General features: G+C 51.4%; 2 protein-coding genes across 2 annotated transcripts; both read right to left on the bottom strand.

The window, feature by feature from the left end:
- Positions 1-855: 855 nt before the first annotated feature.
- LOC101772299 (probable protein S-acyltransferase 4) lies at positions 856-3,281 on the bottom strand. The gene is made up of 5 exons (XM_022827064.1): positions 2,998-3,281; positions 2,542-2,730; positions 2,093-2,425; positions 1,772-2,005; positions 856-1,684 (listed from the first exon to the last, which is right to left on the bottom strand). The coding sequence occupies exons 1-5, from the start codon at positions 3,058-3,060 to the stop codon at positions 1,274-1,276; spliced, it is 1,230 nt and encodes a 409-aa protein (XP_022682799.1). The 5' UTR covers positions 3,061-3,281; the 3' UTR covers positions 856-1,273.
- Positions 3,282-5,942: 2,661 nt separating this feature from the next.
- LOC101772708 (CO(2)-response secreted protease) lies at positions 5,943-9,351 on the bottom strand. The gene is made up of 7 exons (XM_004967621.2): positions 9,109-9,351; positions 8,757-8,958; positions 8,307-8,571; positions 7,301-8,191; positions 7,098-7,209; positions 6,803-7,016; positions 5,943-6,716 (listed from the first exon to the last, which is right to left on the bottom strand). Exons 1-7 carry the CDS (start codon positions 9,202-9,204, stop codon positions 6,151-6,153), a joined length of 2,346 nt encoding a protein of 781 aa, XP_004967678.1. The 5' UTR covers positions 9,205-9,351; the 3' UTR covers positions 5,943-6,150.
- Positions 9,352-12,508: the final 3,157 nt, after the last annotated feature.

Genomic DNA, 12,508 nt, shown 5'->3' with positions numbered 1-12,508 from the left:
TGCAGATATTACTACCCTGGTTCGTCAAAAATGCATCTGTCCAATCTGAATTGGTAATAGAATCAGGATTTTAGTAGGTCACGGGCTCAGGGCGGTCATAACTTTGTGGTTGAGATCAATTGACACATTATCAGTGGGATGCCGATCCGTCTTGTATTCTTTTACACACTTCTTTTTATACTGGCTGCCTGAAAAATCTATTAGATTTCCTTGGGGGAAAAAAACTATGATTTTTCAGGGGACCAACGTGTGAACAATACACTGATGGCAAGCTCCGGTGAGATTTTAAAGTTTTGAGGTCTTTGAGACGGGATTAATGATTGCCGGGCATACAAGAGGCTCTAAAGTATTTTATTATCGTATGGCATCATGTTAAAACAAAACCTGAAATCAAAACTAAAATTGTACGAGAAGGAAAAAAAGATAAATCTAATTAGATATTTTGTTCGCGAGTTAAGCGGATAAAGTGGATTGGCGAAGGAACTGAAATGGACTTTTTTTTAACCTAAACCAAACATAGTCGGATCCTATGTTCGATCATGTCTTATTGTGAGATTCTTGGATCTTATTTTTAGAGCATGTTTGGTAGAGTTACATTTGATTCTGATTCTCTATGAGAGTTGATTCTTTGAGAGGAGTGATTCTGTGACTGAAAGTGATTCTCTTTGATTCTCTAGCATAAATTGTTTGGCAAGGCTCCTGCTTGATTCAACATAAAATTAGCTCTGGAAGCTCCGCCAAACAAGACCTTAAATCGAGCTGCCAACATTGACTGATCCAAGCCTCACTTCCAGCTCCCTTTCTAATGAAGCAAAGATCAAAATAATCTTCAGAATAGTTAATTTCAACAGCGTGTGAGGAAAAAGCAAACGAAGCTTTTTCAGAGTGTCGGTAGCTCGTCCACTTACAGTGAAAAGAAAAAAAAAACATCAGAAGTGCTCCTACCGACTCACCACTCCACAACGCACAAACAAAGATGATTTTCTATCATTCTTACACGAAATCAGTTACATTCCGAAGCAGCGGGAAAAAGGCCTGACAACCAACCTCCACAACAGTACGTGCATCTCCTGTGCAATTCCATGGAAACAACATCAGGTCACGGCAGACCTGACAAGTTAAACTGAGCGTCCCAATTTCAGACTGTCAAGTTCCCAGTCCCAGTGCCCAAAAAGGTCGTCGTTGCAGTTTTATACCATTACACACGACGATCACCGTTCCAAAATCCCAACGAATGCTGCCACTTTGTCATCGATAGTAGCCACTCACTACCTCACTCAGCTTCGCCGTCGTGTCGCGGCGCCGCCTCCGGGATCGTGAACGGGTCCGGCGCCTCCGCAGACTGCCGATCCTTGACGTGCACGCTGACACCGTCCCTCTCCATCTCCGCGTATTGCAGCCCGTGCAGGATCGCCGGAACGCCGCCGGCGCCCTTGTGCTGCCCCATTTCCAGGTCGATCTTATTCTCGTTCGGTCCAACGAGGTCGATCTTGCTCCTCGAAGAGAGCGGCCCGCCGTCGAACGCCTCCGGTGGCGGCGGCTCCGGCAGCTCCACCCATGCCCGGAACTTGTTCATCGACGGCGGCATCCCGGCGCAGAACACCTCGGAGATGTTGGCCGCCACGCCCCGGTCGTACGGGTTCTCCTTCTTGTCGTACCGGTACCTGAAGTTCTCGTACGTCGTCTGCACAAAAAACATCATCATCAGTTCTTCCATTTCTGAATCTCTGATCTGACTGGCAAGCATCAATAATGCGCTGGGAAAGCCAACCTGGTTTTTGCTCATGAGGTAGACGTGGAACACGGTGAGGCCGCCGACGAACCACGCCGAGACGAAGGTGTAGACGATGAGCACGAGGGACAGCGGTTCACCGGTCATGGACTTGAGCAGCGACCCACCGTGGCTCCCCCTCTGAGCGGCGATGTTCAGCCATGACAGCACGAAGACGTAGAGGCACAGGAACGTGGACGTCGAGATGAAGAGGAAGAAGAACCGGTAGTTGCGCTGCGCCCAGAAACTCATCGGTTTCAGTTTCATTTCATCGCAAGGATTGATCATGATCAGTCAGAGAGCTTGGATGGGCTGGCTCACCAGGCCGATGCACTGGCCGACCCATGGGCAGTGGTGATCGAACTTCTGGACGCAGTTGTTGCAGATGGAGCAGTGCGACGCCCGGGGCGGCCGGTACAGCAGGCACGTGTCGCAGTACTTGACCCGGACGACGTGCCCGCCGGCGACGGCAACATCCCTCGTGCGAGGCAGCCGGAGGTGCGGGTTCGCCGCGCTCATCACCCACTCGGTGGACGGCGTGGCGACGTCGTCGGCGTCGGCGGGGGGATCGTCGCCGCCGCGCTCCGGCGGGCGCGCGTTCCTCGGCACGATCCCGGGGTCCCGGCTCGACGTCAGGAACAGGAACGCCAGATCCTGCACCAATGGAGGGGAATTCAATGCAGTCCAATTCAGAGAAGGGATTAGAAATCCTGACAGGTTCAGACAAGTTGGGAAGACTGCCTTCAGCAGATCGATCGAGGGAGGCTCACCGCTAGGCCAAGAAGGATGGTGGCGACGAGGACAGGCATGCCAAGAGCCTGCTTCTCCGAGCTGTTGGAGTTGAGCTTGGTGACGCACTGGAAGCACAGGCCGACCAGAGGGCTCGCGATCATTACGGTGGATAGGAACAGGGACCCCGCGTCCGGGCCGAAGATAAGCCGCCCGCCGCAGAGGAATTTCTGAAAAATTCAGCCAGGGTCATTGCCATTTTTTTTTAGGAGAAAGGTCATTGCCATTTGATGATTTAAAGCAACGGCGGCTAGCGTCCTCTACTATTTGAATCAAGTTTACAAATTCTATGATCGGCAACAGTTAACCACAATACTACTTACGTTAGAAAGGAAATCACAACAATGCTCGACTCGAAATAAAAACAGAAGGCTGCTCGCGAATTCGCAGAGATTTTGCCGAAATCCTTGGTGAAGCAGAGAGGCAGCAGGACTTACATTGCTTCCTTTCCACACCTGGTACAGCCTCCTCCGGTCCGGCTCTGGCTCCCCCATCGCCATCGTCGTCAGCACCTCACAGCCGCCGCGCTCCGGCTCCCAAGATCAAGAAGCAGACATGTGCCGAGCCACAGCGGCGCGCCCCTTCTCCAGCACCGGCTCCGGCGTCGCCGTCAGTGCTCGATCACGACAACCGGGAGCATACGGCCGTCGACGAGGCCGGCCCGCCGGGGACGAAGAAGACGCTCGGCGCGGCGCTGGTGCTCTCCGGCGTCCTCTCTATCTCGAATTCGTTTTGGGGTGGGGTTGGAAGTTGTGAATTCCAACCTACCGCAAATGCAATCAGCTCCGCTTCTCTCCGCCGTCCTAGCTTGATTGGTCTGGCTGATTAGGCAACTCAACAAGGCGTGGCGGCGACGCGGGAGAACAATGATCAGCGGGCTAACGACCGCTTCCCGCCCGCGTCGTGCCGGCCTGCATGACGTGACAGGGTGGAGCACCGGCTGGCGGTGTGGTTACTTACAGGGCCCACATGTCAGCCGGTGCAGGGGATGGATTCGCGTTCCCGGTTCGTGCACCTACTAACCATGTTCTAATATTCTCTCCACACATAAGCAATCACAAAACAGCAATAAGGCTATACACAGTGCATAATACATTATTCTTAGAATTAACATTAGGTTTTAGAAAGAATAAAGGAGAGGGGAGTTTTATATAATTGCATATATGGCATTTGTTTTTTTTTTGGTTCGTGGGCTCCACGTACGTTTATACAGCCAGCTAAAACACAAAATTAGGAGCAGAAAACAAGCTGCAGAGATACGTGCCAACATGTCATCGCCTTCCGTCCTGATTTGGAACGATTTGTGTAGCATTATCTGTTTATCTCAATTCCCTTTCCAAGAAGCCCATGTCAAGGGCCCAAAGTTATTTGTCCACACCCAATTGGAGCTCCTAGCCTCTGCTATTTCTTGGAGTTGTGTATAATTTGGAATTGGGATACACCTTTGCCGCCGGTCGAGCGTGAAGCATTTGGCACGACGGTTTTACACGCACTGACGCGCACAGGTTGCGGCAACGGAGCACTGGCCACTGGTCGAGATGGAGTAGGCTACAACAAATGGCGTCAGTGTCAACCCAAAACAAAAATATGACACCAAATACTGGCCATTTTCTCAGGAGGTACTTTGTTTTAATCGTCACGGTACACTAGTAGCGCATGAAAGTATATGATACGTAGCTGTCACGCTTGCGTAATGTGTCATGGCATACTAGTTCGCCATTTTACAGGGCTGCATGTGTCTGGTTTGCAGGGAACCCTGGAAGCAGTCCAAGAAGCTCCAGTTTTCCGGATATATGAACACAAATGATTGAGACCTTTTGACCAATGTTGGGCATTTAACTCAACTTTTCAGGGATGGGTCATGGGTCCTCGTGGGATATATATGGAAGTGATAAAAAAGCGTTTGGGGGAAAATACATGTACAGTGAAATTTTTCGAAATATATGTTTACCTGTCACTCAAAGAGTTGTTAGCCATGATCGTAGACTCAAACCTAGGCAAATATGTTTCGTCACCATGATTCTAACCGGATAAGATATGCTCGGTTTGTAGAAAAAAAATAATGACTAAATATCAATATTTCGTTGCAATTTACAATTTCACTTCAGTTTTCTAAAACCCCAATTCTCAACTCTAATCCAACTATCTCGACAAACACACCAAAATATTATGTAATGTTCCAAATTGAATGCTTTGCTCGAAAGAGAATTAAGCATTGATGGGCTAAGCACAGTAAACGGAATGATAATAGGAATTGGATAGGGTACAACAGGAATATACATTCGTTTTGGGCTGCTAGCTTGTTTTCTCGGCTCGGTTGTTGTGGGTGCATGATTTTTGACTGAGTGCATATGAGGTGAATATGGAATGGTTAGTACTAATTTTACAATTTTATCCCCGGTGCATATGCACCCGCTGGTTACTAATTGGGCTTTGCCCCCTCAAACTTCCTGGACTCTCAGCTGTGAAGATAGACCCACACCATGAAACATGACACACCTAACCTCTCTTGCAGCCAACACACTCGCGCAAGATGGTAAGGAGGAACAAGCTGCGATGGTTCTCTGTTACCAATGTCACCACCTAGTAACCGTTATGAAGGGGAGAAGGTGGTCCGCACCACGATAGATATTCTTGATGGGAGGGTGGGGGGCTACTGCCAACGCATCCATGGAGCACCCCCTTCCCTCCAACACGAGTGGTTGTCTGCGTGTATGTTGTGTCTGGATTTCTAATTTGAATTTTTGAACTATGCATGGATTTGAAATGTCATTGAATTTTGTGTGGTTGAATCACAAAAGTTTCTAGTGTTCTGGTACTGCAATGTTGTTTGCAATAGAATGTAGGGAAGAGAAAATGAAATAAAAATGAAATGGTAAAATTTAGTATGTCATGGAAAGTGACGTCGATTTGCTGAGGCACACCGTTTGAAACGCAACATGTTGAAAGACACTCTACTTTTGCTCAAATTCACTAGAAGACACTACCTTAATTAAAATAGCATTTCAAGCTAACAAGGAGAGAGAAAAGGCAATGGATATCATTTTTGCCCCTAACCAACTAGTTAAGCCTCTTTCTTCTTCCTCACTTCCACAGTTACATATAATTTTCGAAAATGATAGCGCAAATGTTATGCAAATTTGTCGACACCTTTGACTAATGTTGGTACAAAGATTTCAGGGACGAGTCTTTTGTTGCATATATGGAAGTGATAACATAAGCTTTTTGAAAAATAAAAATATCCTTTATAGGAACTATATATATCTATGAGACTATGACAGCACCGGTTCCGCCACTGTGTAACACGAAACAGTGATCTTTCACCACTTTGCCCTCTAACACTCACGGTTCTTCCTACAATCCGTCAGTAAATAATCGCAAATTGCTCAACGAAACTGAATTTCAAATTATTCCCCTTCTATCAAAACAAGGGGGAAACACTGCTCCCCGTATACAAATGGGTCACTTTGTTTTTTGGAGTAACCCAAATGGGTTACGTGTAACGCAAAAGGCCAAAACCAAGTTACCAAACACACACGAACCAAAAAAACAAACAAACAAAGAAGCCACCAGGCAACCACCCAATCAGATCAGAGGACATTGACCGCGAACGGCGTCCGCACCGAGTGCGCGCCGTCCGACCAGGTGACGGCGCCGTGCGCGTAGCCCTTGCTGACGCCCGCGCCGGCGGCCACGTCGAAGCTCACCTCGTACCTCGCCGTCGTCCACCTACTCGAGAACACGAGCCGGTCCGGCGACACCCGCACCGTGACGCCCGGCGGCGCCTCGACGGCGGCCGCGTACGTCGCGTTCGTGGCCCCCACGTTGATGGCGGTGCGCGTCACGGTGGCCGGCCTCCCCCTCCGGAGGCGCGGCACGGAGATGGACGGGTAGTTGACCCCCGACGCGATGAGGTCCGGCGAGGGCGCCCCCGCCGGGCAGGAGAAGCGCGCGTCGCCGGAGACCTTGCGGACGATCTGCTCCTTGTAGCCGTAGTAGCAGAGGAAGTTGAGGTAGTCGTGCGTGGTGGTGTCGAACACCAGGCCCGGGCTGAGCGCGCGCAGCGGGCTCATCTCCCCGGCGCCCATGTCGTGCCCCGTCGCCGCCGCGCCCGTGCTGCTCGCCAGCGGCTTCCCGAGGTTGTTCATCGTCGTCGCTGCGTTTGCGTCGGGCGAGGAGCATTTAAGTTTCTGAGAAGCGAATGCTATGCGCTCCAGCTCTACTGCTGGGTCTAGTCTGTACCTGTGGTCATGAGAGCCGATCGGATCATGGACGGCGTCCAGCCCGGGTGCGCCGACTTGACGAAGGCGGCGGCGCCGGCGACGTGCGGGCAGGCCATGGAGGTGCCGGACTTGATGGCGTAGGCCGAGGGCTTCCTGCCGGGCGGGACGTCGTCGGTGTCCGCGGACGGGATCGTGGCGGCCAGGATGCTCACGCCGGGCGCCATCAGGTCAGGCTGCCGCCAAAGATCAGAGCGCGGCACGACGTGTCAGTCAGGACACGATCAAAGTGCAAACGGCTCTGCTGAGGAAATTACCTTGAGGATCGACTCTGTCATGCCGGGCCCACGCGCCGAGAAGGACGCCACCACCGGCGCCGGCTTGAAGTCCTTGACGTCCTCGGTCGGGAGGATCACCGCCGTCGGATCCCTGAATTCTCAAGAGACCAACGGTCAGTCAGATTCCTTCCGCCGTTAAAAAAAAGAATGATCTTGTCACGGCTGCTTCTTAGCCTGCTCACTTTGTGGAGTTGATGTACTCGAGGATCTGCGCACCGGCGTCGGTGCCGACCTGGGACAGGGCGAATCCGCCGGCGACGAACGGCACGTCCTTCTCGGCGTCGTTGATGAGCACGAGCCCCCTGGCGCCCGACCCCTCGGCCACCAGCTTCTTCACCCGCCGCGACACCATCGGGTCCGTGCTCACGCACACCACGATCTTCCCGGCCACCTTCTGCGCGTCCAGCGACCCAGGGTAGCAGTTGCTCGCCTCGGCGACCGGCGCGTAGCGGGCGGCCGCCTGGGCCCCGAACACCAGGGGGTACTGCCCGCCGCTGAGGCTCTGGTTGGAGAAGTTTATCGCCACTCCCTTCACGACCGCGCCGTTGCCGAGCGCGATGGTGGACTGGAATGAGCGGTCGATGGAGGAGGCGGCGACGGTGAGGAGCCACGGTGCGGAGTTGACGACGGTGTAGGGGTTGGGCCCGTCGTTGCCGCCGGAGCAGACCACCAGCACGCCGCGCTGGTGCGCGTGGAGCGCGCCCAGCGCGATGGGGTCGCTTAGGAAGTCAGACTGGAACGCGGAGCTCATGCCGATGGAGATGGAGATCACGTCCACGCCGTCGGCCACCGCGTCGTCGACGGCCTTGAGCACGGCGGACGACGAGCACCCGCCCAGCGAGCAAGCGCGGTACACGGCCACCCGGCTCGCCGGCGCGCCGCCCTTGGCCGCGCCCCGGGCCAGCCCGTAGAAGTCCGCGTCCGCCACCTCCGCGCCGGCCGCCGTCGACGCCGTGTGCGTGCCGTGGCCCACGGTGTCCCGCGGCGAGCCCGTCGCCGCCACGGCGCGGGGGGTGTTCGAGTTCGACGCCGACTCGGGCTGCACGCTGTAGTACCGGGCGCCGATGAGCTTCCTGCATGCGACAGGCGATAGCGGCGCATGGCAGACACACACACGTTTTATCTGTATTCAGACAGAAGTTTCTTTACAAAAAAAATGCAGAGGATGATGCAAGCAAGTGTTGGTACTTGTTGCAGCTGCTCTTGTTGAAGTCGGGGCCTTCCATGCACACGCCGCGCCACCGCGCCGGCACCTCCCGCATCCCGGCGTCGTCGAAGCTCGGCGACTCCGGCCAGACACCCGTATCGATGATGCCGATGATGACATCGCCGGACGCGCGGCGGCCGAGGCGGCCGGAGCGGAGCCCGGACTGCACCTCGAGGAAGTCCCAGGAGCGCGTCGTGTGCAGCTGCAGCGCGCGGTCCTTGAACACCGACACCACCCGCTCGTGCCCTGCCAAGAACGCGAGAAATCAAAGATCGGACAGGTCCATCCAAAACCAAGTCGCCATCGATGCTTCGCTCGCGCACGATCATTGCAAGGAAAGATACAATTCGACCAGCAAAGCTTTTCGGGACTAAAGAAAAACAAATGCTTTTCCTTATGAAAAAAATCGACCAGGAACGGCGGAGCCTCACCGGAGAGCGCGGCGGCCTCCTCCTCAGTGAGCGCGGCGGCGAAGCCCTCGAACGCGTGGTGGTAGCTCTGCGTCAGCGCCACCCTCCCCTGCTCGTCGCCGGGGACGATGGACGACAGCATCTGCAGGTGGTCCGCCTGCATCACCTCCAGGCCGCCGCCGCCGCCGCCGCCCGACGGGCTCCCCATGTAGACGACATACGACTGAATCGCCAACACCATCGATTGATCAGCATGCATAATTCAACAAGTCTGATTGAAAAATCAAGCAAAATCCTAAGCTAGGGGCTGCAAGCAACTTCAGCTCTTGCAGTTGCAATCAAGTGTGGCAATCCAATCCAACAGTAGCACTACCTCTCTGGTGGTGGTGTGGTCCGGTTCAGCTGAGAGGAGGGGTACCAGGAAGCGGTAGGCGAGGACGAGGATGACGAAGCGCCCGGTGTTCACCATTGGCGCCGCCCACACGACCAGCTCAGTGTTCGAGTCCGGGCCGGTTCGGATGGGGGCTGATAGGTACCGGCAGGATGGGCACCATTTGTAGCTGGAGTCGAGCCTCGCTTTTTGACAGAATCGGATTCACCTGGGCTCCGAGTCTGACGACTGGTTGGCCTCTTTATGGCTCTCTTGGAGCAGTGGCTCTGCGTCGCTTTCGAACGGGATCATGGCGGATGGAAGCTTCTCCCGTGGGGATTCGTTTCGGTCGTCGCCGTCGCGGCACGGTCGGCCGCGTGTCTGCCCGAGACCATCTCCAGATCAATGTCGTGGAAACTGAATTGTTTTGCAGGAGAGATTGCTTGGTGCCGAGGAATGGAATATGTGCAGGCAGCCGCAGTGCGGTCTGAGTGACGATTTCATCACTGGTGGAAATGGAGCCTTGCTTTCACTTTCATTATGCACTTTGGCTTCAGTGATTTTGCTTTACTAGCAAAAAAATATGGCTCTTTCTTCTCTCATTTTTTTTCTATAAAAGGTTGCATTTCTGTCGGTGAGTGCACTAAACAACTTGAAGTGGTTGCTGATGATGAGCAGCATACCTTCATGATGGAAGTATTTCAAGGAAAGTGATGGATCGATCATAAAGCCAAAAACCTATGCCGTGTCAAGAATTCCACCCTTTAACCACATACGTGCTTCGTAGAAAACAATAAACAAAATGCAGGTTACACCTGATGGTGTCGGTGTCTGGTAGCCAAAGGCCGGGCAAGTCATTTTCAGGCAACGTATCAGATAGCCTTGCCTTTAGTGAGTGTGACTCCTTTCTGGTAGCTAAGCTTTCACGTTTCATCTCCCCAGCGAAGAGAACTAGTTTCCTCGCAACAACGGCACTGCCCCCAAGAACAATTCCTCCTCCATCTTTCGCACTGATAGCAATCCGCAATCGTTTTAAATTATCTTCCATCGTATTGGGATCCATGGCGATGATTGTTTCTTTCCTCACCGCGCTGGATCAGAGACGGCGATCCGATCACACGGATGATGATGGTTTGGTGGCAAAGGAGCTCCACACCGGAGATGTGAGCTACACTAATCAGTAACCCGGCACATGAGCAAAAGCGTTTCCACAATGCCTCCCTGATGACTTTTGCTCCAACCCACCACAGCACAGCTTCCCAGCCCCCACTGCGTTTTCAGTTGCCATGATCAGTTACTGACTGAGTGTTCGTCCTTTTCGCTTTGCTACCCGGGGTGACCAAGCAGCAGACGAAGTATCTGATTCTCTACCATCCAAAAAAATAAGACCAACAGTTTCTTGTCTTTTAAATTCGAGCCAGTCAAGTAAAATTTCTCATATTCTGTAGTTACGCCAGTGGAAAGATGATAGATTTAGATTACAATAGACTATACAAAACCCCTTTTACATCTCAGACAACATAGAAAGCTTCCTTGCCAAAAAGAAAAGAAAGGAAATATGTAAAATACTGAAGAATCTGGGAGCACTGATGATTGTTCTTTCCGTGAGTATCAAGGGCCATAAAAGAGAAGCGTGGGGGGCAGTGTCACATACCAACTACTGTAGCCAACTGAGTAAGCAAACGAAGATGCCTCCGATCAACTTTGCAATGTTAGAGATATAATATCTTCTGTAACCGAAAGTCCTGTGTATGCATAGGGTTGGTTCTAGATTCTGGTTCCATTATAGATAGGACAGATGGTTTAGTTTATCTACAAGATGTATCTCTACACAATGGAATCGGACTCTAACCAACTAGGACTTGTAATCTATCTGGAGTTGTTTGGAACTCCCATATATAAACATGCAACCTATGATCAGCCAAGATAGGTAGCCATAGTTCCCTGATTTCTTTCATGCAAAGCTAGTGGAATCCACCCTTTGTGAGGCTGACTGCTCGAAAATGGTGGGATATTGCATTGCAGATGTGTTTGGTCACTACATCACTTTAGTAAAATCTTCAGACGTTTAGCATATCCAATCGACATCCTATACTTCGCTCCGCATAGTTAACATAGTTGCGCTGCTTGGGTTCAGACCTTAAGGGCCATCTAAACTATGTCCATGGCATCGGTACAGTTAACATTTTTCGTAGCTCCTGAGTGCTGACAACATACCTCCATTGACTAGCACCGGTAACCGTGCAGGCCCGTTTGAGTTGATGGCATTAGAGCAGTCCCAACCCTCCAGGTCATCCAATTTCCAGTGCTATGGTTTCTCTAGTCGGGGCGTTCCATGAGCCGGGGCATATGCTGCTGTGTGCGCTGGCGCCGGGTTTTCAGAAGCCGGATCTCTTCAGCAGCAACCCAGCAATCCACTGTACCACAGCGGCATCGGGAACCCGCGCCGCCACACGACCCTGCCTGGTACGTGTTCTGGCAGTGGCACGACACTGTTGACATACTGCCCCTGTAAGTGGTCACGTTCACAGCATGAGGGTTTACAGGCCCTGTTAACCATACTAAGACAGGCAATTGTAAAGTCTCAGGGAAAGCTTTAGCTTGTAACCTCTGAAAATTTCTGATTCTGTTAGCACAATATGCACATTGTCAGCAACTTTTGTAGTTCTTGTAGTGCATAGCTTGCGCTTGCTGAAGAATATGAATCACCTCAAAAACCATGTAAATTTTCAGCTCCAGTAATTGTGGGATTGTGGGAAGAATTGAGACACCCAATTTACTTTTGCCCAAAGTATAACTGTGACCATAGAGTGGCTCTAGGAGCAATTCACGATTTCACTGTTTTTTGCATATCAACAGGTTCCTGCATCATGCAATAGGTTTTCAGATAGGCAGATCTAATTTGACACAGCAGCATAGCATGATATAAATAGTAGTTCCAAACTGTAACCAAAATTTGGAATTCCTTGATCGTTTGAAATGTAGCTATGATTGAGTTGAAAAAAAAAAGTCAGGACAAACACAGATGCAGCAATCTCCAACTTGGAGAAAAATATAAAATCAAACAGATTAGGTGATTGTAACCACAGGATACCGCCTTCCATGTATTTTTCTGTAAACTGCTAAGTTGATTGTAATACTACAGGATATCAAATTATCAACTAGAAACGGCTAAAGAAACTGAGCTCTAGCTTTCTGAATATAAACAGATTAGGAGAGAAACTGTGGGAGACAGTGGTTCAATGGCCTCAAAAGCATCATTATGCTTCTGAAGTTTGTAGCAATATAACTAGAATAATTAATTCTCATATGTTCAGAAAGATGCATGAACATACCTACCATGAAAATCATGAGTATGGATTTGCTCTGATGGTCCTCAGAGTTCCATTTAACCAACAACTGA

The sequence above is a fragment of the Setaria italica genome, chromosome V (assembly GCF_000263155.2).
Source record: "Setaria italica strain Yugu1 chromosome V, Setaria_italica_v2.0, whole genome shotgun sequence".
Classification (NCBI taxonomy): Eukaryota; Viridiplantae; Streptophyta; class Magnoliopsida; order Poales; family Poaceae; genus Setaria; species Setaria italica.
Note: the sequence above shows the minus strand (reverse complement) of the source record. Positions and strands in the feature narration are given on the sequence as shown.

Excerpts from the sequence above, each read along its gene's own strand:
- LOC101772299 (XM_022827064.1), bottom strand. The coding sequence starts at position 3,060 with ATGGCGATGGGGGAGCCAGAGCCGGACCGGAGGAGGCTGTACCAGGTG. Across the intron at positions 2,006-2,092 it reads TCGGCCAGTGCATCGGCCTG|CGCAACTACCGGTTCTTCTT; the intron begins GTGAGCCAGCCC and ends TTCTGGGCGCAG. Across the intron at positions 1,685-1,771 it reads ACCTCATGAGCAAAAACCAG|ACGACGTACGAGAACTTCAG; the intron begins GTTGGCTTTCCC and ends TTTTTTGTGCAG.
- LOC101772708 (XM_004967621.2), bottom strand. The coding sequence starts at position 9,204 with ATGGTGAACACCGGGCGCTTCGTCATCCTCGTCCTCGCCTACCGCTTC. Across the intron at positions 8,572-8,756 it reads GGAGGCCGCCGCGCTCTCCG|GGCACGAGCGGGTGGTGTCG; the intron begins GTGAGGCTCCGC and ends CGTTCTTGGCAG. Across the intron at positions 6,717-6,802 it reads ATCGGCTCTCATGACCACAG|CGACGACGATGAACAACCTC; the intron begins GTACAGACTAGA and ends ACGCAAACGCAG.